A 15,810-nucleotide genomic window follows, 5' to 3' on the forward strand; every position below is an offset into this window, starting at 1 on the left:
TCGCTCTGGATAAGAGCGTCTGCTAAATGACTAAAATGTTAAAAAAAAAAAAATATGTAAATGTAATGAAATCACTCCAGCATGATAGCAGAAAGCGCATTTATTAAGTCAGCTGACATTGCACAAGTTCAACATTGAGATCAGAAATATACATTTCTTGAAGATGCACAGGGTGGCTATAAGGATCTCTCAACAGCAAAGTGTTATGTTGAGATATCAAATACCTCAACCCATATACAGATAAACATTGACAAAATTTCAAATGCCCCCCCCCCAAAAAAGCATGATGTAGGCTAGATTAAGCACGTGGAGTAATGAGTAGGATTATGTTTTTATATGCAAAAGTGATTGCTTTTGATAAAAACGCTTTCTGTGCCTTCCCAATGAAAACTAGTTTGAAAATTAAAACATTTAATGGAAAAGAGATGTAGGTTTTAGACTATGCACCATGCTGCCTTGTTGACATGAAAGCGGCGCAGATTACTGTTCGATTTGTGATGGCGCTCCTCCCTCACCGCTTTTGCCCGTTCACGTCGTGGGCCATAGAATGGTGCACCACAGCTCAGGTTAATAGAACTCCCTCATTGCCTGACTACCCAGACTCCTTGGTCCGGCCAAATGCTACACCCACGGACGTTAGTTTAATCTCCGCAATGAGTCGCTCTGTGCTTCTACATCGGTTGCGCATTGGGGTTTTAGGATGGGTATTTGTGACAACTGCTGATGTAAAAAGGGCTTTCTAAAATACATTTCATTGATTGGAGTACCTCCCTGACCCTTCACTGACTTGCGAACATATTCAAGGCCGTCTGATTGGTCCAGAAACCGATGGGTAAAGCAGCGGTTTGAAAGTATGTCATTGACTTTGACACTAATTGGTAAGAGACGATCCAATCGCCGAAGAAGTATGTAGCGAACTACAATGCAGCGCAAGAATGTTGCGAGTCGTCAGGCTACTGTTGCCAGGCACACCCAATACCTTACATCCTTTTCCTCCTAATCTTCTCCCCCTTGCAGCCCTTTAACCCATGAAAATGTCTCAAACATGATGTATTAACCGCAGTTTTGAGCTTTAATAGCCTTCTAAATTAACATCCAATAATTCAACAGTATTTTAAGTTTCACTATGGAAATAAATTTTCTGAATGAGTACTTTATCGTTATGAATGAAGGCATATATCCATGTATTACAAAAATATATCAAGGCAAACCATTTGGCAATGAACAACATTCTGCCAATTTAACAGCCTTCCTAGCGCTGGATTATAAAATCCCTTTTCCGTCACGCTGGTAAATGAAAAAGCAGCATTTGTATTACACAAAGTATTGGCTTTTTCTCAAGTATATCGTCACACCTCCAAAATATTTTCTTACAGGGATCCTTCATTATGTCTGACAGTTATGAAACCCTCATCGGCTTCAAAACAGCGTCATGTGAAAAATAATCAGGCTCTAGGAATTCAAACCTATGTGATAAACAATGTAAGTGTGCCCATCCAACAATTGCAGTTGTGACATGGGACTGAAATTGTGAAGGCTCAGCGCAAAGAGGCTGACTGGAAAAATGAAGGATCACACCCAGCCTCACTTCAAACCAGACCATGGCTTTTCTCTGTCACCATCGCTCTCTCTGATGGATTTTTGTTTGTTTATTAAGTACTGTATGTTTTCAAATATATTTATATGGTGCTTGCAGTGCCTGCACAGGTTGAGACACATTTTTTTGTTCCTATTCTCAGATGTTTAGTCAAAAGAACTGAAATCCCTCTCTAGGTTTTCGGACTCGTCATCATCAGAAAAGAAGTCATCCTCGTCATCTTCATGCCATTCGGGAACGTACTCATCGTCATACCATTCATCCACCTCTGCCTCATCTCCACCCTCGTTGTTATGGTTGTCAGACTCAGAGCCCTCAGCCCTGCAGAGAGAGAAGACCCGGTCTCACCGTGAGCACAGCAAATCAGGAAGAACATTTTCTCAGTAATAAGCTACTAGATCCAGGAACCAATGTGGAGATCCACTTCCCAAATCTCCTGTACTCACACTTTGTTGGCGTTTGTGGTCTTAGAAAGATTTGAAGCTTGAGCAGATTCCAGTTCCTGTCCCATTTTGGAGTTGTATCCCACTCGAAAGTCCTGTGTTTGGAGAGACCAGACAGGAGGAAACCCTCATGACTTGCTGTTGGACCACAAAGCACCCAATAAGTATTACCGCCACACTTTGTGCTGTGCTCTTCAGAGTGTGTAAATCCCTCCCTAGTCCCTACCTGGGTCGAGTGTTGTAGAATGGCCACCAGACGCTCCTGAATGCGGCGGATGAGTTCCAGGCCAGTGTTGAGGTGCTCAGGCTTCAGTAGACGGATGCAGGATGCCAGATCCGTACACTGCAACAGGGTCTCCTCTGGAGGGGAAAGACACAGACAATGAGAACTCATCCATGGTGTACAAATATCCAAAACAGACATTAGTATTCGATTACTTGGGAGAGTATTTGAGGAATAAAAACATTTTAAGGCCGTGTCTAAAATGATCCTATGTGACATTGTTACATAGCCTACAAGAATAGACCATTGCATACAACATTTTAATAAAACAAGAGTTTGAGTTATGAGTGTGCCCCATAAAAAAGACACACCGGTAGCCAAAATGCATTACACACGTGAAGCTTATTGTCGGTCAATCAAAGTGCGCAACAGTTATTTTTTACCGAAACTTCCTGTTTCCATCATATCTGTCATGATTTTTTATATGGTATGACTTTACCCCTATAAGAACTCTTCCACCCTTCTACTTAAACAATCAGAGTGCAGCGCACCGGCTATCTCTCGAGTCACGCGAGCAAGTCTCCATTGAAGTAAAAAAAAAACTCTAATAGTGAAATCCTTTCAAATGCCAATCTGTACGTAATAGAATTTAGCCTTGACAATCTTACAATGATCCTTTTATTCATACCCCTTGACTCAATCCACATTGTGTTACAGCCTGAATTCAAAATGTATTAAAATAAAAAATCCTCACCCATCTACACACAATGCCCCATAATGACAAAGTGAAAACATGTTTTACATGTATTTTTTATTTATTGAAAATGAAATACAGAAATCAAATTTACATAAATATTCAGACCACTGAGTCAATACATGTTAGAATCACCTTTGGCAGCCATTACAGCATAGTCTTTCTGGGTGGGTCTAAGAGTTTTGCACACCTGGATTGTACAATATTTGCACATTATTCTTTTCTAAATTCTTCAAGCTCTGTCAAGTTGGTTGTTGATCATTGCTAGACAGCCAATTTCAAGACTATTTAAGTCAAAACTAACTAGGCCACTCAGGAACATTCAATAACATCTTGGTAGCCTACAGGGAGGAGGTGAGAGCTCTCGGAGTATGGTGTCAGGAAATAACCTCTTACTCAATGTCAACAAAAACGAGATGATCGTGGACCTCAGGAAACAGCAGGGAGCAGCCCCCCCCCCCACCGATAGGACAGCAGTGTAGCAGTGTAGATGGTGGAAAGTTAAGTACCTCGGCATACACATCACTGACAAACTGAAATGGTCTATCCACACAGACAGCGTGGTGAAGGCTTGTCACCCAAAACCCTCACAAATTTGTACAGATGCACAATTGAGCACATCCTGTCGAGCTGTATCACCGCCTGGTACGGCAACTGCACCGCCCACAACCGCAGGGCTCTCCAGAGGGTGGTGTGGTCTGCACAATACATCACCGGGGGTAAACTACCTGCCCTCCAGGACACCTACAGCACCCGATGTCACAGGAAGGCTAAAAAGATCAAGGACAACAACCACCCGAGCCACTGCCTTTTCAACCCGCTACCATCCAGAAGGTGAGGTCAATCAACAGGTGCATCAAAGCTGGGACAGAGAGTCTGAAAAACAGCTTTTATCTCAAGACCAGACGACTGTTAAACAAACATCACTAGCACAGAGTGGTTGCTGCCTACATACATACGTGAAATCATTGGCCACTTTAATAAATGGAACACTAGTAACTTTAATGCCACTTTAATAATGTTTACATATTTTGCATTACTCATCTCATATGTATATACTGTATTTTATATTGCATCTTAGCCTATGCTGCTCTGTCATTGCTCATCCATATTCTTATTACATTCTTTACTTAGATGGTTGTGTATTAGGTATTTGTTGTGAAATTGTTAGATATCGCTGCACTGTCGGGAACTAAAAGCACAAGCATTTCGCTACACTCGCAATAACATCTACTAACCATGTGTATGTGACCAATACAACTTCATTTGGTAAACATATTTGGCCTTGTGTTTGAAGTTATTGTCCTACTGAAAGGTGAATTTGTTCTCCAGTGTCTGTTGGAAAGCAGACAACCAGGTTTTCCTTTAGGATTATTTTAATTCTAAACTTCCTAGTCCTTGCCAATGACAAGCATTCCCATAACATGATGTAGCCACCACCATGCTTGAAAATATGAAGCGTGGTACTCAGTGATGTGTTGTGTTTGCCCCAAACATAACGCTTTGTATTTAGGTCATAAAGTACATTTCTTTGCCACATTTGTTTGCAGTTTTACTTTAATGCCTTAATGCAAACAAGATGCATGTTTTGTACAGGATTCCTACTTTTCACTGTCAATTAGGTTAGTATTGTGGAGTAACTACAATGTTTTCATCAAGGATCTCTGTTCTTTGCTCCATTTATCTTTCCCTCTATTCGGACTAGTCTTCCAGTCCCTGCCGCTGAAAAACACAACCCACAGCATGATGCTGCCACCACCATGCTTCATCGTTGGGATGGTGCCAGGTTTCCTCCAGATGTGACACTTGGCATTCAGGCCAAAGATTTCAATCTTGGTTTCATCAGAACAGAGAATCTTGTTTCTCATTGTCTGAGAGTCTATAGGTGCCTTTTGGCAAATTCCAAGCGGGCTTCCATCTGGCCAGTACCCTAAAGGCCTGATTGGTAGAGTGCTGCAGAGATGTCCAATCAATTGAATTTACCATAGGTGGACTCCAATCAAGTTGTAGAAACATCTCAAGAATGATCAGTGGAAACAGGATACACCTGAGCTCAATTTCAAGTCTCATAGCAAAAGGTCTGAATACTTAAGGTATCCGTTTTAGATTTTTGATACATTTGCAAAAAAATATAAAAAACAGTTTTTGTTTTGTTATTATGGGGTACTGTGTGTAGATTGAAGATTTTTATTTATTTAATCAATTTTAGAATAAGGCTGTAACGTAACAAAAAATAAAATGGAAGGGGTCTGAATACTTTCCGAATGCACTGTATTTAGGCTTGTCATAACAAAGGGGTTAAATACTTATTGACTCAAGACATTTCAGCTTTTCATTTTGTATTAATTTGTAAAAATTTCTAAAAACATCATTCCACTTTGACATTATGGGGTATTGTGTTTAGGCCAGTGACAAAATCTCAATTGAATCATTTTTAAATTCAGGCTGTAACAACAAAATGTGGATATGGTTAAGAAGGGGTGTGAATACTTTCTCTAGGCACTGTAATTCCTGCAGGTCTTACCCAGCAGGATTTGTAGAGTGTTGGTGTGAAGCTCCAGGGCCTCCATTTGCTGCTCCATCACATCCATCTTCTCTGTGTCCTGGTTGTAGTAGCTGTACACACACGAGTAGGCCAGCACCTACATGGCACAGTCAGGCAAGGGATCCATATTAGTCATATCTTTTAAATGCTGAAAAGTTTCATCATGAATAGGGCTCGAGGTGACCGTATTACCGCCACACTGGCAGTCATGACTGCAGTAAAACGCCATGTGACCGTTGAGTCAAGGTAATCTCCTCTTATGCACTCTCCAACAAACTAACGACCATAAGGTCATTAATGGCCTGGTACTCAGTGCTCAATTGTCCCTCTAACATCAATGCAAATGCCATCAAACACTCACCAAATCAGTATTGTGCTTAAAAATTTAAAAAAAAAAAACTTACCTCACTGTGATTGATTAAATTAAAGAATGAAGTGCAACAACAGGCTGAAGCAGTGGAAAACATGGTCGTTGTGGATGTTGTTTCAAAGACTAACAACGAAAACGACAGCGCTTTCTAATGTGATGATTCATAAAAAAAATATGTGCATATTCGAGCTTATCCATACACAGGCCTATATATGAGCCCAAGCCTGAAAAAAAATATTGAATTAAAATAATGATTGTTCTGTTATACAATACATAGCATACCGCATATTACACATGGCAGAAAAAGAAAAAAAAAGATTTAAGATGTTTTTGGTTCAAAATTGGTTTAGCCTATACGCCAAAATTAAAATTCTATCAATCGCCTTTGAGCGTGTACTGTATTATTATGCATACTGGATGGACTGATTACCTTATGCTACACTCCAAATTTCTATCCATGAGTCTGGGAGAGAACGTATAGGCCTAGGAGATGCTATTGATTCATCGATTGTGCAGGGCGACTTAAAGTTAGCCTACAATTATAGTGAATTTGTATTTGAATAGCCTGGTAATAGGCTTTAGCTACAGAATCTCACCGCCATCCGTTTCCATCTCTCTGTATCCTTCATTCCTTTCTCGAGCATGCAGAGAGAGGGGCTGGCAACAGTTCAATGAAATAGCCCGTTTCTCGTTGTGATTTTTTGTTTTTTTACTATCGATGTTCATGAAAAGATTTGACTTGGTTTCCCAAATTAAGCACTGGGAAGCTGCAGGAACAGGGTTTTAGAGCCCATGGTGTAAAGAGTTTGGGCGGAATATCACCTGTCGCGCAGCAAGAGGCTGCATGCTCCACAAAAACAGTAGTTGATGCATGGAGTGAAATAACCCGGCATGATTGAAAAACGAACCGGTGGGAAAGCGGCCTCCATTTGCTATTCGAGGGCATACAGACACAATCTTTCTTCCCCTGCCCATTTTAAAACGGGCCATTCTAAATCTAAACAAATTTTGCATATTAGTAAAGATGGGATTAAATTGAGAACAACATGTGCAGCTTGAGGCAAGGAACAGAGCGCAAGCTTTTTTTGCAACTTCCCCAAAACATCAATAGCCTATAGTGTCACCATACAGCCCATATATATATTTAGATTTCTAAGACATTCTGAGGTTTGTATCATTTATGCCCAACAAAAATAAACGCAACATGTAAAGTGTTGGTCCCATGTATCATGAGCTGAAATAAACGATCCCAGAAATGTTCAATACGCACACAAAGCTTATTTCTCTAAAATGTTGTGCACAAATTTGTTTACATCCCTGTTAGTGAGCATTTCTCCTTTGCCAAGATAATCCATCCACCTTACAGGTGTGGCATATCAAGAAGCTGATTAAACAAGCATGATCATTACACAGTGTGCACCTTGTGCTGGGGACAATAAAAGGCCACTTTAAAATGTGCAGTTTTGTCACACATCACAACGCCACAGATGTCTCAAGTTTTGAGGGAGCGTGCAATTGGCACGCTGACTGCAGGAATGTCCACCAGAGCTGTTGCCAGACAATTGAACGTTGATTTCTCTTCCATAATCCGCCTCCAATGTTATTTTAGAGAATTTGGCAGTATGTCTAACCGGCATCACAACCACACCAGCCATGGACCTCCACATCCGGCTTCATCACCTGCGGGACCGTCTGAGACCGGCCACCTGGACAGCTGATGAAACTGTGGGTTTGCACAACCAAAGAATTTCCACACAACTGTCAGAAATCGTCTCAGGGAAGCTCATCTGCGTGCTTATCGATCTTACCAGGGTCTTGACCTGACTGTAGTTTGGCGTCATAACCGACTTCAGTGGGCAAATGCTCACCTTCGATGGCCACTAGCACGCTGGAGAAGTGTGCCCTTCACAGATTAATCCCGGTTTCAACTGTACCAGGCAGATGGCAGACAGCGCGCTTTGCTAATATCAACGAGTGCCCCATGGTAGCCAGCGGGTTTATGGTATGGGCAGGCATAAGTTACGGACAACAAACACAATTGCATTTTATCGATGGCCATTTTCATTCACAGAGATACCGTGACATGATCGTGAGGCCCATTGTCGTGCCATTCATTCGCCGCCATCACCTCATGTTTCAGCATAATAATAGACAGCCCCATGTCGCAAGGATCTGTCCACAATTGCTTGACGCTGAAAATGTCCCAATTCTTCCATGGCCTGCGTACTCACCACACGTCACCCATTGAACATGTTTGGGATGCTCTGGATCAACATTTACGACAGAGTGTGCCAGTTCCCGCCAATATCCAGCAACTTTGCACAGCCATTGAATAGGAGTGGGACAACATTCCACAGGACACAATCAACAGCCTGATCAACTCTATGCGAAGGAGATGTGTCGCACTGAATGAGGCAAATGGTGGTCACACCAGATACGGACTGGTTCTCTGATCCATGCCCCTACATTTTTTAAAGTATCTATGACCAACAGATGCATATCTATATTCCCAGTCATGTGAAATCCAGATTAGGGCCTAATGAATTTATCTAAATTGACTGATTTCTTTGTATGAACTGTAACTGTAACAAATTGTTGCATTTATATTTTTGTTCAGTGTACAACTAAAGTTGCAAACTCAATCTAGTGTATAGGACCGGTTTCAAATGATCCCTTTTACGCTCATGTACACTCGCACCAGAAGGGGACAAATACCGTTTATATTTATTTCAGATAAGTTCAATTATATTCTTCTTACTATAAAATCATATAATATAAAACAATGGCATCCGACTTAAGCATATCTTGTCTGCTAAATGAACAAGCCTACATACAGCCTATGGCATGGTGCATAGCCAGATAACATATAGCAGGCTCCTATTCTGTTATTCTAAAATACATGTTCTTCATATCATAATGTTTCTTTAGACCTGCCTAAAATAAAGGATATATTGTGATGGAGTATATTAAATTGATTTATTATACTTTTTTAAATGTCAATGTTCCAAAAGCGTGCTTGGTGATTGTGTGGCGATTGCATGGTGATTGCTTAAATGTCTCTACAGATTGGACAGTTATTTTCTTATTAGTTTACTTCCTCTTACCTTGTGCGCTTGAGCGAGGACTTTGCAGGCATCAATAACAAACGTCAAGGACTTCATTTGCAGGGCTTCATTGATGGAGGAGACTTTGCTCTCTAGATTGATGGCAAAGTCCTTGGCTTGGTTGTGGAAAGTGCATCTCTCATTGTAATCTTGGAACTTCTTTTCCTGCCTTGCTGCTTTACTCACCTGCAGCCAGAAAAAAAAGTGGATCGCTGCATTGGATCACCCCCCCCCACCAGCCCTACACAGCTACTCATTATCAAGCTTTGATTATTTGAATCAGCTGTGTAGTGTTAGGGTAAAATGTGCAGCCAGGGGGGGGCCCAGGACCGAGTTTGGGAAACCCTGTATTCAAGTATGTAGTAGGTTTAGATTGGACATGGATGATCATATTATATACCAAGGGGAAATACACTCCCCTCCATACGCATGTGGACTGTGAAGCTATTAGTTATTTTTATTTGTCTCCTCACTCTAGCATTTTGGAATCAAATGTTTCATGAGGCAACAGTACAGTGTCACCTTGTATTTTCTTTCATCTGTTTTTTTGTTTAGAAATGAAAGCACTTCATGTATCTAGTCCCCCCATTTGAGGAAGTCAAGTATTTGACGAATTCACTGAGTATTAATGTAGTCAAAAGAGGAGTATTTGGTCCCATTATCCTAGCACGCAATGACTACATCAAGCTAGTAACTCTACAAACTCGGGTGCATTTGCAATTTGTTTTGGGTTAGGTTTTGCCCAATAGGAACTGAATGGTGAATGATGACTGGAGTAATTTTCTTTCTATGTTAGTAGATAAAGATGTTTCTGAACACTGAAAAATGAATAATGAGTGAGAAGGTTACAAAGGCTACAACAAAACTTGGCAACCTCACAATTACCAATAACAGGGGAGGTATGATCTTTGTGCCTAACTTTCTCACTCATCATTTTTCACAGTTCATTCATGATTATCCACATAAATGTAGAAGTGTTGAGAAACATATTCTATTCTTAGTCACAATAAAAGTGACTACAAAATGAGAAAATACATTATTCACCATTCAATTTCCCATTGGGCAAAATAGAATCTAAAACGCAACCAAAAACTGCAAATGCATCCAACAAGTTTGTACAAGCTTGCTTATTGATTGCAAAGACAAAATACTAAACCTTTGACTCCTTTAATACAATAAGCAAATTTGTCCAAATACTTGACTTCCTCAAATGGGGGGACTAGATACAGTGCCTTCAGAAAGTATTCAGACCCCTTTTCCTCAATCTACATTATGACAAAGCAAAAACTGATTTTTAGAAATGTTTGTTCATTTATAATAAAAAATATAAGAAAATGAAATATCACATTTACATAAGTTTTCAGACCCTTTACTCAGTACTTTGTTGAAGCACATTGGCAGCGATTATAGCATCGAGTCTTCTTGGGTATGACGCTACATGCTTGGCACACCTGTATTTGGGGAGTTTCTCTCATTGTTCTCTGCAGATCCTCTCAAGCTCTGTCAGGTTGGATGGGGAGCGTCGCTGCAAAGCTATTTTCAGGTTTCTCCAGAGGTGTTATATCGGTTCAAGTTCTGGCTCTGGCTGGGCCACTCAAGGACATTCAGAGACTTGTCCCGAAGCCACTCTTTTGTTGTCCTGGCTGTGTGCTTAGGGTCGTTGTCCTGTTGGAAGGTGAACCTTTGCCCCTGTCTGAGGTCCTGAGCAGGTTTTCATCAAGGATCTCTCTGTACTTTGCTCCATTCATCTTTGCCTTGATCCTGACTAGTCTCCCAGTCCCTGCCGCTAAAAAACATCCCCACAGCATGATGCTTCCACCACCATGCTTCACCGTAGGGATGGTGCCAGGTTTCCTCCAGACGTGACGCTTGGCATTCAGGCCAAAGACTTCAATCTCGGTTTCAACAGACCAGAGAATCTTTTGGGCTGTTGTGCCGTTTACTGAGGAGTGGCTTCCGTCTGGCCACTCTACCACAAAGGCCTGTTAGGTGGAGTGCTGCAGAGATGGGCGAAACTTCCAGAAGGACAACCATCTCCACAGAGGAACTCTGGAGCTCTGTCAGAGTGACCATCGGGTTTCTTGGTCACCTCCCTGACCAAGGCCCTTCCCCCCTGATTGCTCAATTTGGCCATGTGGCCAGCTCTAGGAAGAGTCTTGGTTGTTCCAAACTTCCTCCATTTAAGAAGTATGGAGGCCCCGGTGTTCTTGGGCACCTTCAATGCTGCAGAAATGTTTTTGTACCCTTCCCCAGATCTGTGCTTCAACACAATCCTGTCTCGGCGCTCTACAGACAATTCCTACGACCTCATGGTTTTGTTTTTGCTTTGACATGCACTGTCAACTGTGGGACCTTATATAGGCAGGTGTGTGCCTTTCCAAATCATGTCCAATCAATTGAATTTACCACCAGGTGGATCAAGTTGAAGAAACATCTCAAGGATGATCAATGGAAACAGGATGCACCCGAGCTCCATTTTGAGTCTCATAGCAAAGGGTCTGAATACTTATGTAAATAAGGTATTTATGTTTATTATTTAGTTTTACATTTCTAAAAACCTGTTTTCCCTTTGTCATTATGGGGTATTGTGTATAGACTGCTGGGGATGTTTTATTTATTTAATCAATTTTAGAATAAGGCTGTAACGTAAACAAAATGTGGAAAAAGTCAAGGGGTCTGAATATTTACAGTGCCTTCGGAAAGTAAAGTGCTTTCATTTCTAAACGGTAAAACAGATATGGATGAAAATACCCTCAAATAAAAGATGACATTCTGTAAAGTGGCCTCATGAAACATTTGATCAAATCCAAAATACAGAGCCAAATAAAAAATGCGCTGTCCAAATACATGGAGGGGAAACCCTTTGCATTTGTACAAAATCGTATGAAGCAAAAACTTAATTTAATCAAGTCAATTGGAATTACCATAGCTGAGCAGTTGAAGTAATCTTTGTGGGTTGGTTTCCATGGCTTGAGACACCTCCAGCAAAATCCATGGTTACATTTGGCACAAGTCATACTGAAAAAAAAAAAAAATGTACACTGAGTGGCAGTAACAGTGATGCCTATAAATCCCTACAACATACTTCTGGTAAACCTTGAAATGGTTTGATGGAAATCGACAGAGAACAGGGCTGAGGATTGAAACGGGTCCAGTGGCTTTATACTTACTGTAGGCACCCTTCGTTCTTCTCTATCTGGGCCTGGCAGCTGGGGCAGCGTTTGGAGATGAGTTTGGCAAGGTGCTTACTCTGAGCTTCCATGGTCATACCCTCGTAGTAGCCACCATCGTCTATCCACTGGGACATGTGACTGCAACTGGCTGGGTAGTGAGCCTGGGGAGATAGTGGGGGTTAAGAAATCAGCATAAATCTATTCTCTGCTTGCTTGTCTCTATGAACAAAAATACTGTATGTACTAGATAGAGTTACACTACACCAGGTCTGATGGGTACCCATACAAATATGGATTTCTGATTCAATGCCATTGAAGTAAAATAAAAATAAAAAAATAAAATAAAATAAAATAAAAAGACAAATAAACCACATGAATGAGGACAGGAGACGTGTATGACAGCTCAGTGCTAACCTCTGGGAAGTTGCAGCTGAAGCAGGAGGACCAGCAGCACTTTGAGCAGGTGCCCATGCTGCCGATGTTCTCCCTGCACAGGATCTGGTCACAGCCCAAGGGGTTGGTGCACCAAGTCAGGTTGGAGCAGCACTCCACGTAGCCCCGGAGGAGAGCGTTCTCATACTGGGGAGAAACAGAGGACAGGAGCCTCAGAGGATGGATAGGCACTACCGTTTTAAACTCACGATCAGCAAACATGTACAACTGGACAGGCATAACTTTATGGGTTTATATACAGTACATTAAGTATTTTTTGTTACGTTACAGCCTTATTCTAAAATGGATAAAATAAATAAAAATGCTCAATCTACACACAATACTCCATAATGACAAAGCAAAAACAGGTTTAGAAATTTTAGCAAATGTATAAAAATCAAAAACAGAAATCCCTTATTTACATAAGTATTCAGACCTTCTGCTATGATACTCGAAATTGAGCTCAGGTGCATGCTGTTTCCATGGATCATCCAGTGCATGTCAGAGCAAAAACCAAGCCATGAGGTCGAAGGAACTGCCGCAGAGCTCCGAGACAGGATTGTGTCGAGGCACAGATCTGGGGAAGGGTACCAAAAGAATTCAGCAGCATTGAAGGTCCTCCGTCATTCTTAAATGGAAGTTTGCAACCACCAAGACTCTTCCTAGAGCTGGCCGCCCGGACAAACTGAGCAATCGGGGATAAGGGCCTTGGTCAGGGAGGTGACCAAGAACCCAATGGTCACTCTGACAGAGCTCCAGAGTTCCTGTGTGGAGATGGGAGAACCTTCCAGAAGGACAAACATCTCTGCAGCACTCCACCAATCAGGCCTTTATGGTAGATTGGCCAGACGGAAGCCACTCCTCAGTAAACGGCACATGACAGCCGACTTGGAGTTTTCCAAAAGGCACCTAAAGACTCTCAGACCATGAGAATCAAGATTCTCTGGTCTAATGAAACTCTTTGGCCTGAATGCTAAGTGTCACATTTGGAAGAAGCCTGGCACCATCCTTACGGTGAAGCATGGTGGTGGCAGCATCATGCTGTAGGGATATTTTTCAGCGGCAGGGACTGGAAGACTAGTCAGGATCAAGGGAAAGATGAACGGAGTAAAGTATAGAGAGATCCTTGATGAAAACATGCTCCAGAGCGCTCAGGAAATCAGACTGTAGTAAAGGTTCACCTTCCAACAGGACAACGACCCTAAGCAAACAGCCAGGACAACGACCCTAAGCAAACAGCCAGGACAACGACCCTAAGCAAACAGCCAAGACAACGCAGGAGTGGCTTCGGGACAAGTCTCTGACTGTCCTTGAGTGGCCCAGCCAGAGCCCGGACTTGAACCCGATCAAACATCTCTGGAGAGACATGAAAATAGCTGTGCAAGATGCTCCCCATCCAACCTGACAGATCTTAAGAGGATTTGAAGATAAGAATGGGAGAAACTCTCCAAACACGGAATACTATCTAAATTCACTTTAAGTGTGTTGCTCTCGTGTGTGTGTGTGTGTGTGTGTGTGTGTGTGTGTGTGTGTGTGTGGGGAGGGGGGGGCAGACCTTGGCGATGGTGTCCTTGTTGGTCAGGATGTTGAAGAAGAACTGAGAGGTAGGTTGTGCTCTGCAGTCTGTTATTGGACAGTTGCAGTTCATCACCAGGTTCTGCTCAATTCTGGCCGTGAGGTACTCCTGCCAGCAAGACTAGGAAGGAAAAATAAATTATCATGAAATGGGAGTCCTGTGACAAACTGTTCACACATCAATTAGGAGCAGATGTTACAGTGAGGGAAAAAAGTATTTGATCCCCTGCTGATTTTGTACGTTTGCCCACTGACAACGAAATGATCAGTCTATAATTTTAATGGTAGGTTTATTTGAACAGTGTGAGACAGAATAACAACAAAACAATCCAGAAAAACACATGTTAAAAATGTTATAAATTGATTTGCATTTTAATGAGGGAAATAAGTATTTGACCCCCTCTCAATCAGAAAGATTTCTGGCTTCCAGGTGTCTTTTATACAGGTAACGAGCTGAGATTAGGAGCACACTCTTAAAGGGAGACAGATTCCAAACTCTCCACCATGGCCAAGACCAAAGTGCTCTCCAAGGATGTCAGGGACAAGATTGTAGACCTACACAAGGCTGGAATGGGCTACAAGACCATCGCCAAGCAGCTTGGTGAGAAGGTGACAACAGTTGGTGCGATTATTCGCAAATGGAAGAAACACAAAAGAACTGTCAATCTCCCTCGGCCTGGGGCTCCATGCAAGATCTCACCTCGTGGAGTTCCAATGATCATGAGAACGGTGAGGAATCAGCCCAGAACTACATGGGAGGATCTTGTCAATGATCTCAAGGCAGCTGGGATCATAGTCACCAAGAAAACAATTGGTAACACACTACGCCGTGAAGGACTGAAATCCTGCAGCGCCCGCAAGGTCCCCCTGCTCAAGAAAGCACATATACATGCTCGTCTGAAGTTTGCCAATGAACATCTGAATGATTCAGAGAACAACTGGGTGAAAATGTTGTGGTCAGATGAGACCAAAATGGAGCTCTTTGACATCAACTCAACTCGCCGTGTTTGGAGGAGGAATGCTGCCTATGACCCCAAGAATACCATCCCCACCGTCAAACATGGAGGTGGAAACATTATGCTTTGGGGGTGTTTTTCTGCTAAGGGGACAGGACAACTTCACCGCATCAAAGAGACGATGGACAGGGCCATGTACCGTCAAATCTTGGGTGAGAACCTCCTTCCCTCAGCCAGGGCATTGAAAATGGGTCGTGGATGGGTATTCCAGCATGACAATGACCCAAAACACACGGCCAAGGCAACAAAGGAGTGGCTCAAGAAGAAGCACATTAAGGTCCTGGAGTGGCCTAGCCAGTCTCCAGACCTTAATCCCATAGAAAATCTGTGGAGGGAGCTGAAGGTTCGAGTTGCCAAAAATCAGCCTCGAAACCTTAATGACTTGGAGAAGATCTGCAAAGAGGAGTGGGACAAAATCCCTCCTGAGATGTGTGCAAACCTGGTGGCCAACTACAAGAAACGTCTGACCTCTGTGATTGCCAACAAGGGTTTTGCCACCAAGTACTAAGTCATGTTTTGCAGAGGGGTCAAATACTTATTTCCCTCATTAAAATGCAAATCATTTTATAAAATTTTTG

General features: G+C 42.2%; 1 protein-coding gene across 5 annotated transcripts in view; it reads right to left on the reverse strand.

Moving 5' to 3' along the window:
* Window positions 1-85: 85 nt before the first annotated feature.
* The window catches only part of LOC106576725 (cullin-9), an 84,820-nt gene continuing 69,095 nt past the window's right edge, over window positions 86-15,810 (reverse strand). For 4 of the 5 annotated variants that reach the window (XM_014154071.2, XM_014154075.2, XM_014154070.2 and 1 more), the window contains 9 exons: window positions 14,197-14,337; window positions 12,624-12,788; window positions 12,207-12,370; window positions 11,961-12,054; window positions 9,037-9,222; window positions 5,542-5,659; window positions 2,267-2,400; window positions 2,044-2,135; window positions 86-1,918 (listed from right to left, as the gene is read on the reverse strand). In XM_014154071.2, the coding sequence (XP_014009546.1) occupies window positions 1,744-1,918; window positions 2,044-2,135; window positions 2,267-2,400; window positions 5,542-5,659; window positions 9,037-9,222; window positions 11,961-12,054; window positions 12,207-12,370; window positions 12,624-12,788; window positions 14,197-14,337 (1,269 nt within the window). In that variant the 3' untranslated portion in view covers window positions 86-1,743. Of the gene's footprint in view, window positions 1,919-2,043; window positions 2,179-2,266; window positions 2,401-5,541; window positions 5,660-9,036; window positions 9,223-11,960; window positions 12,055-12,206; window positions 12,371-12,623; window positions 12,789-14,196; window positions 14,338-15,810 lie in introns of all 5 variants that reach the window. The other variant, XM_014154074.2, reaches the window with a different exon arrangement.

Source organism: Salmo salar, chromosome ssa18 (assembly GCF_905237065.1).
Source record: "Salmo salar chromosome ssa18, Ssal_v3.1, whole genome shotgun sequence".
NCBI classification, from domain to species: domain Eukaryota; kingdom Metazoa; phylum Chordata; class Actinopteri; order Salmoniformes; family Salmonidae; genus Salmo; species Salmo salar.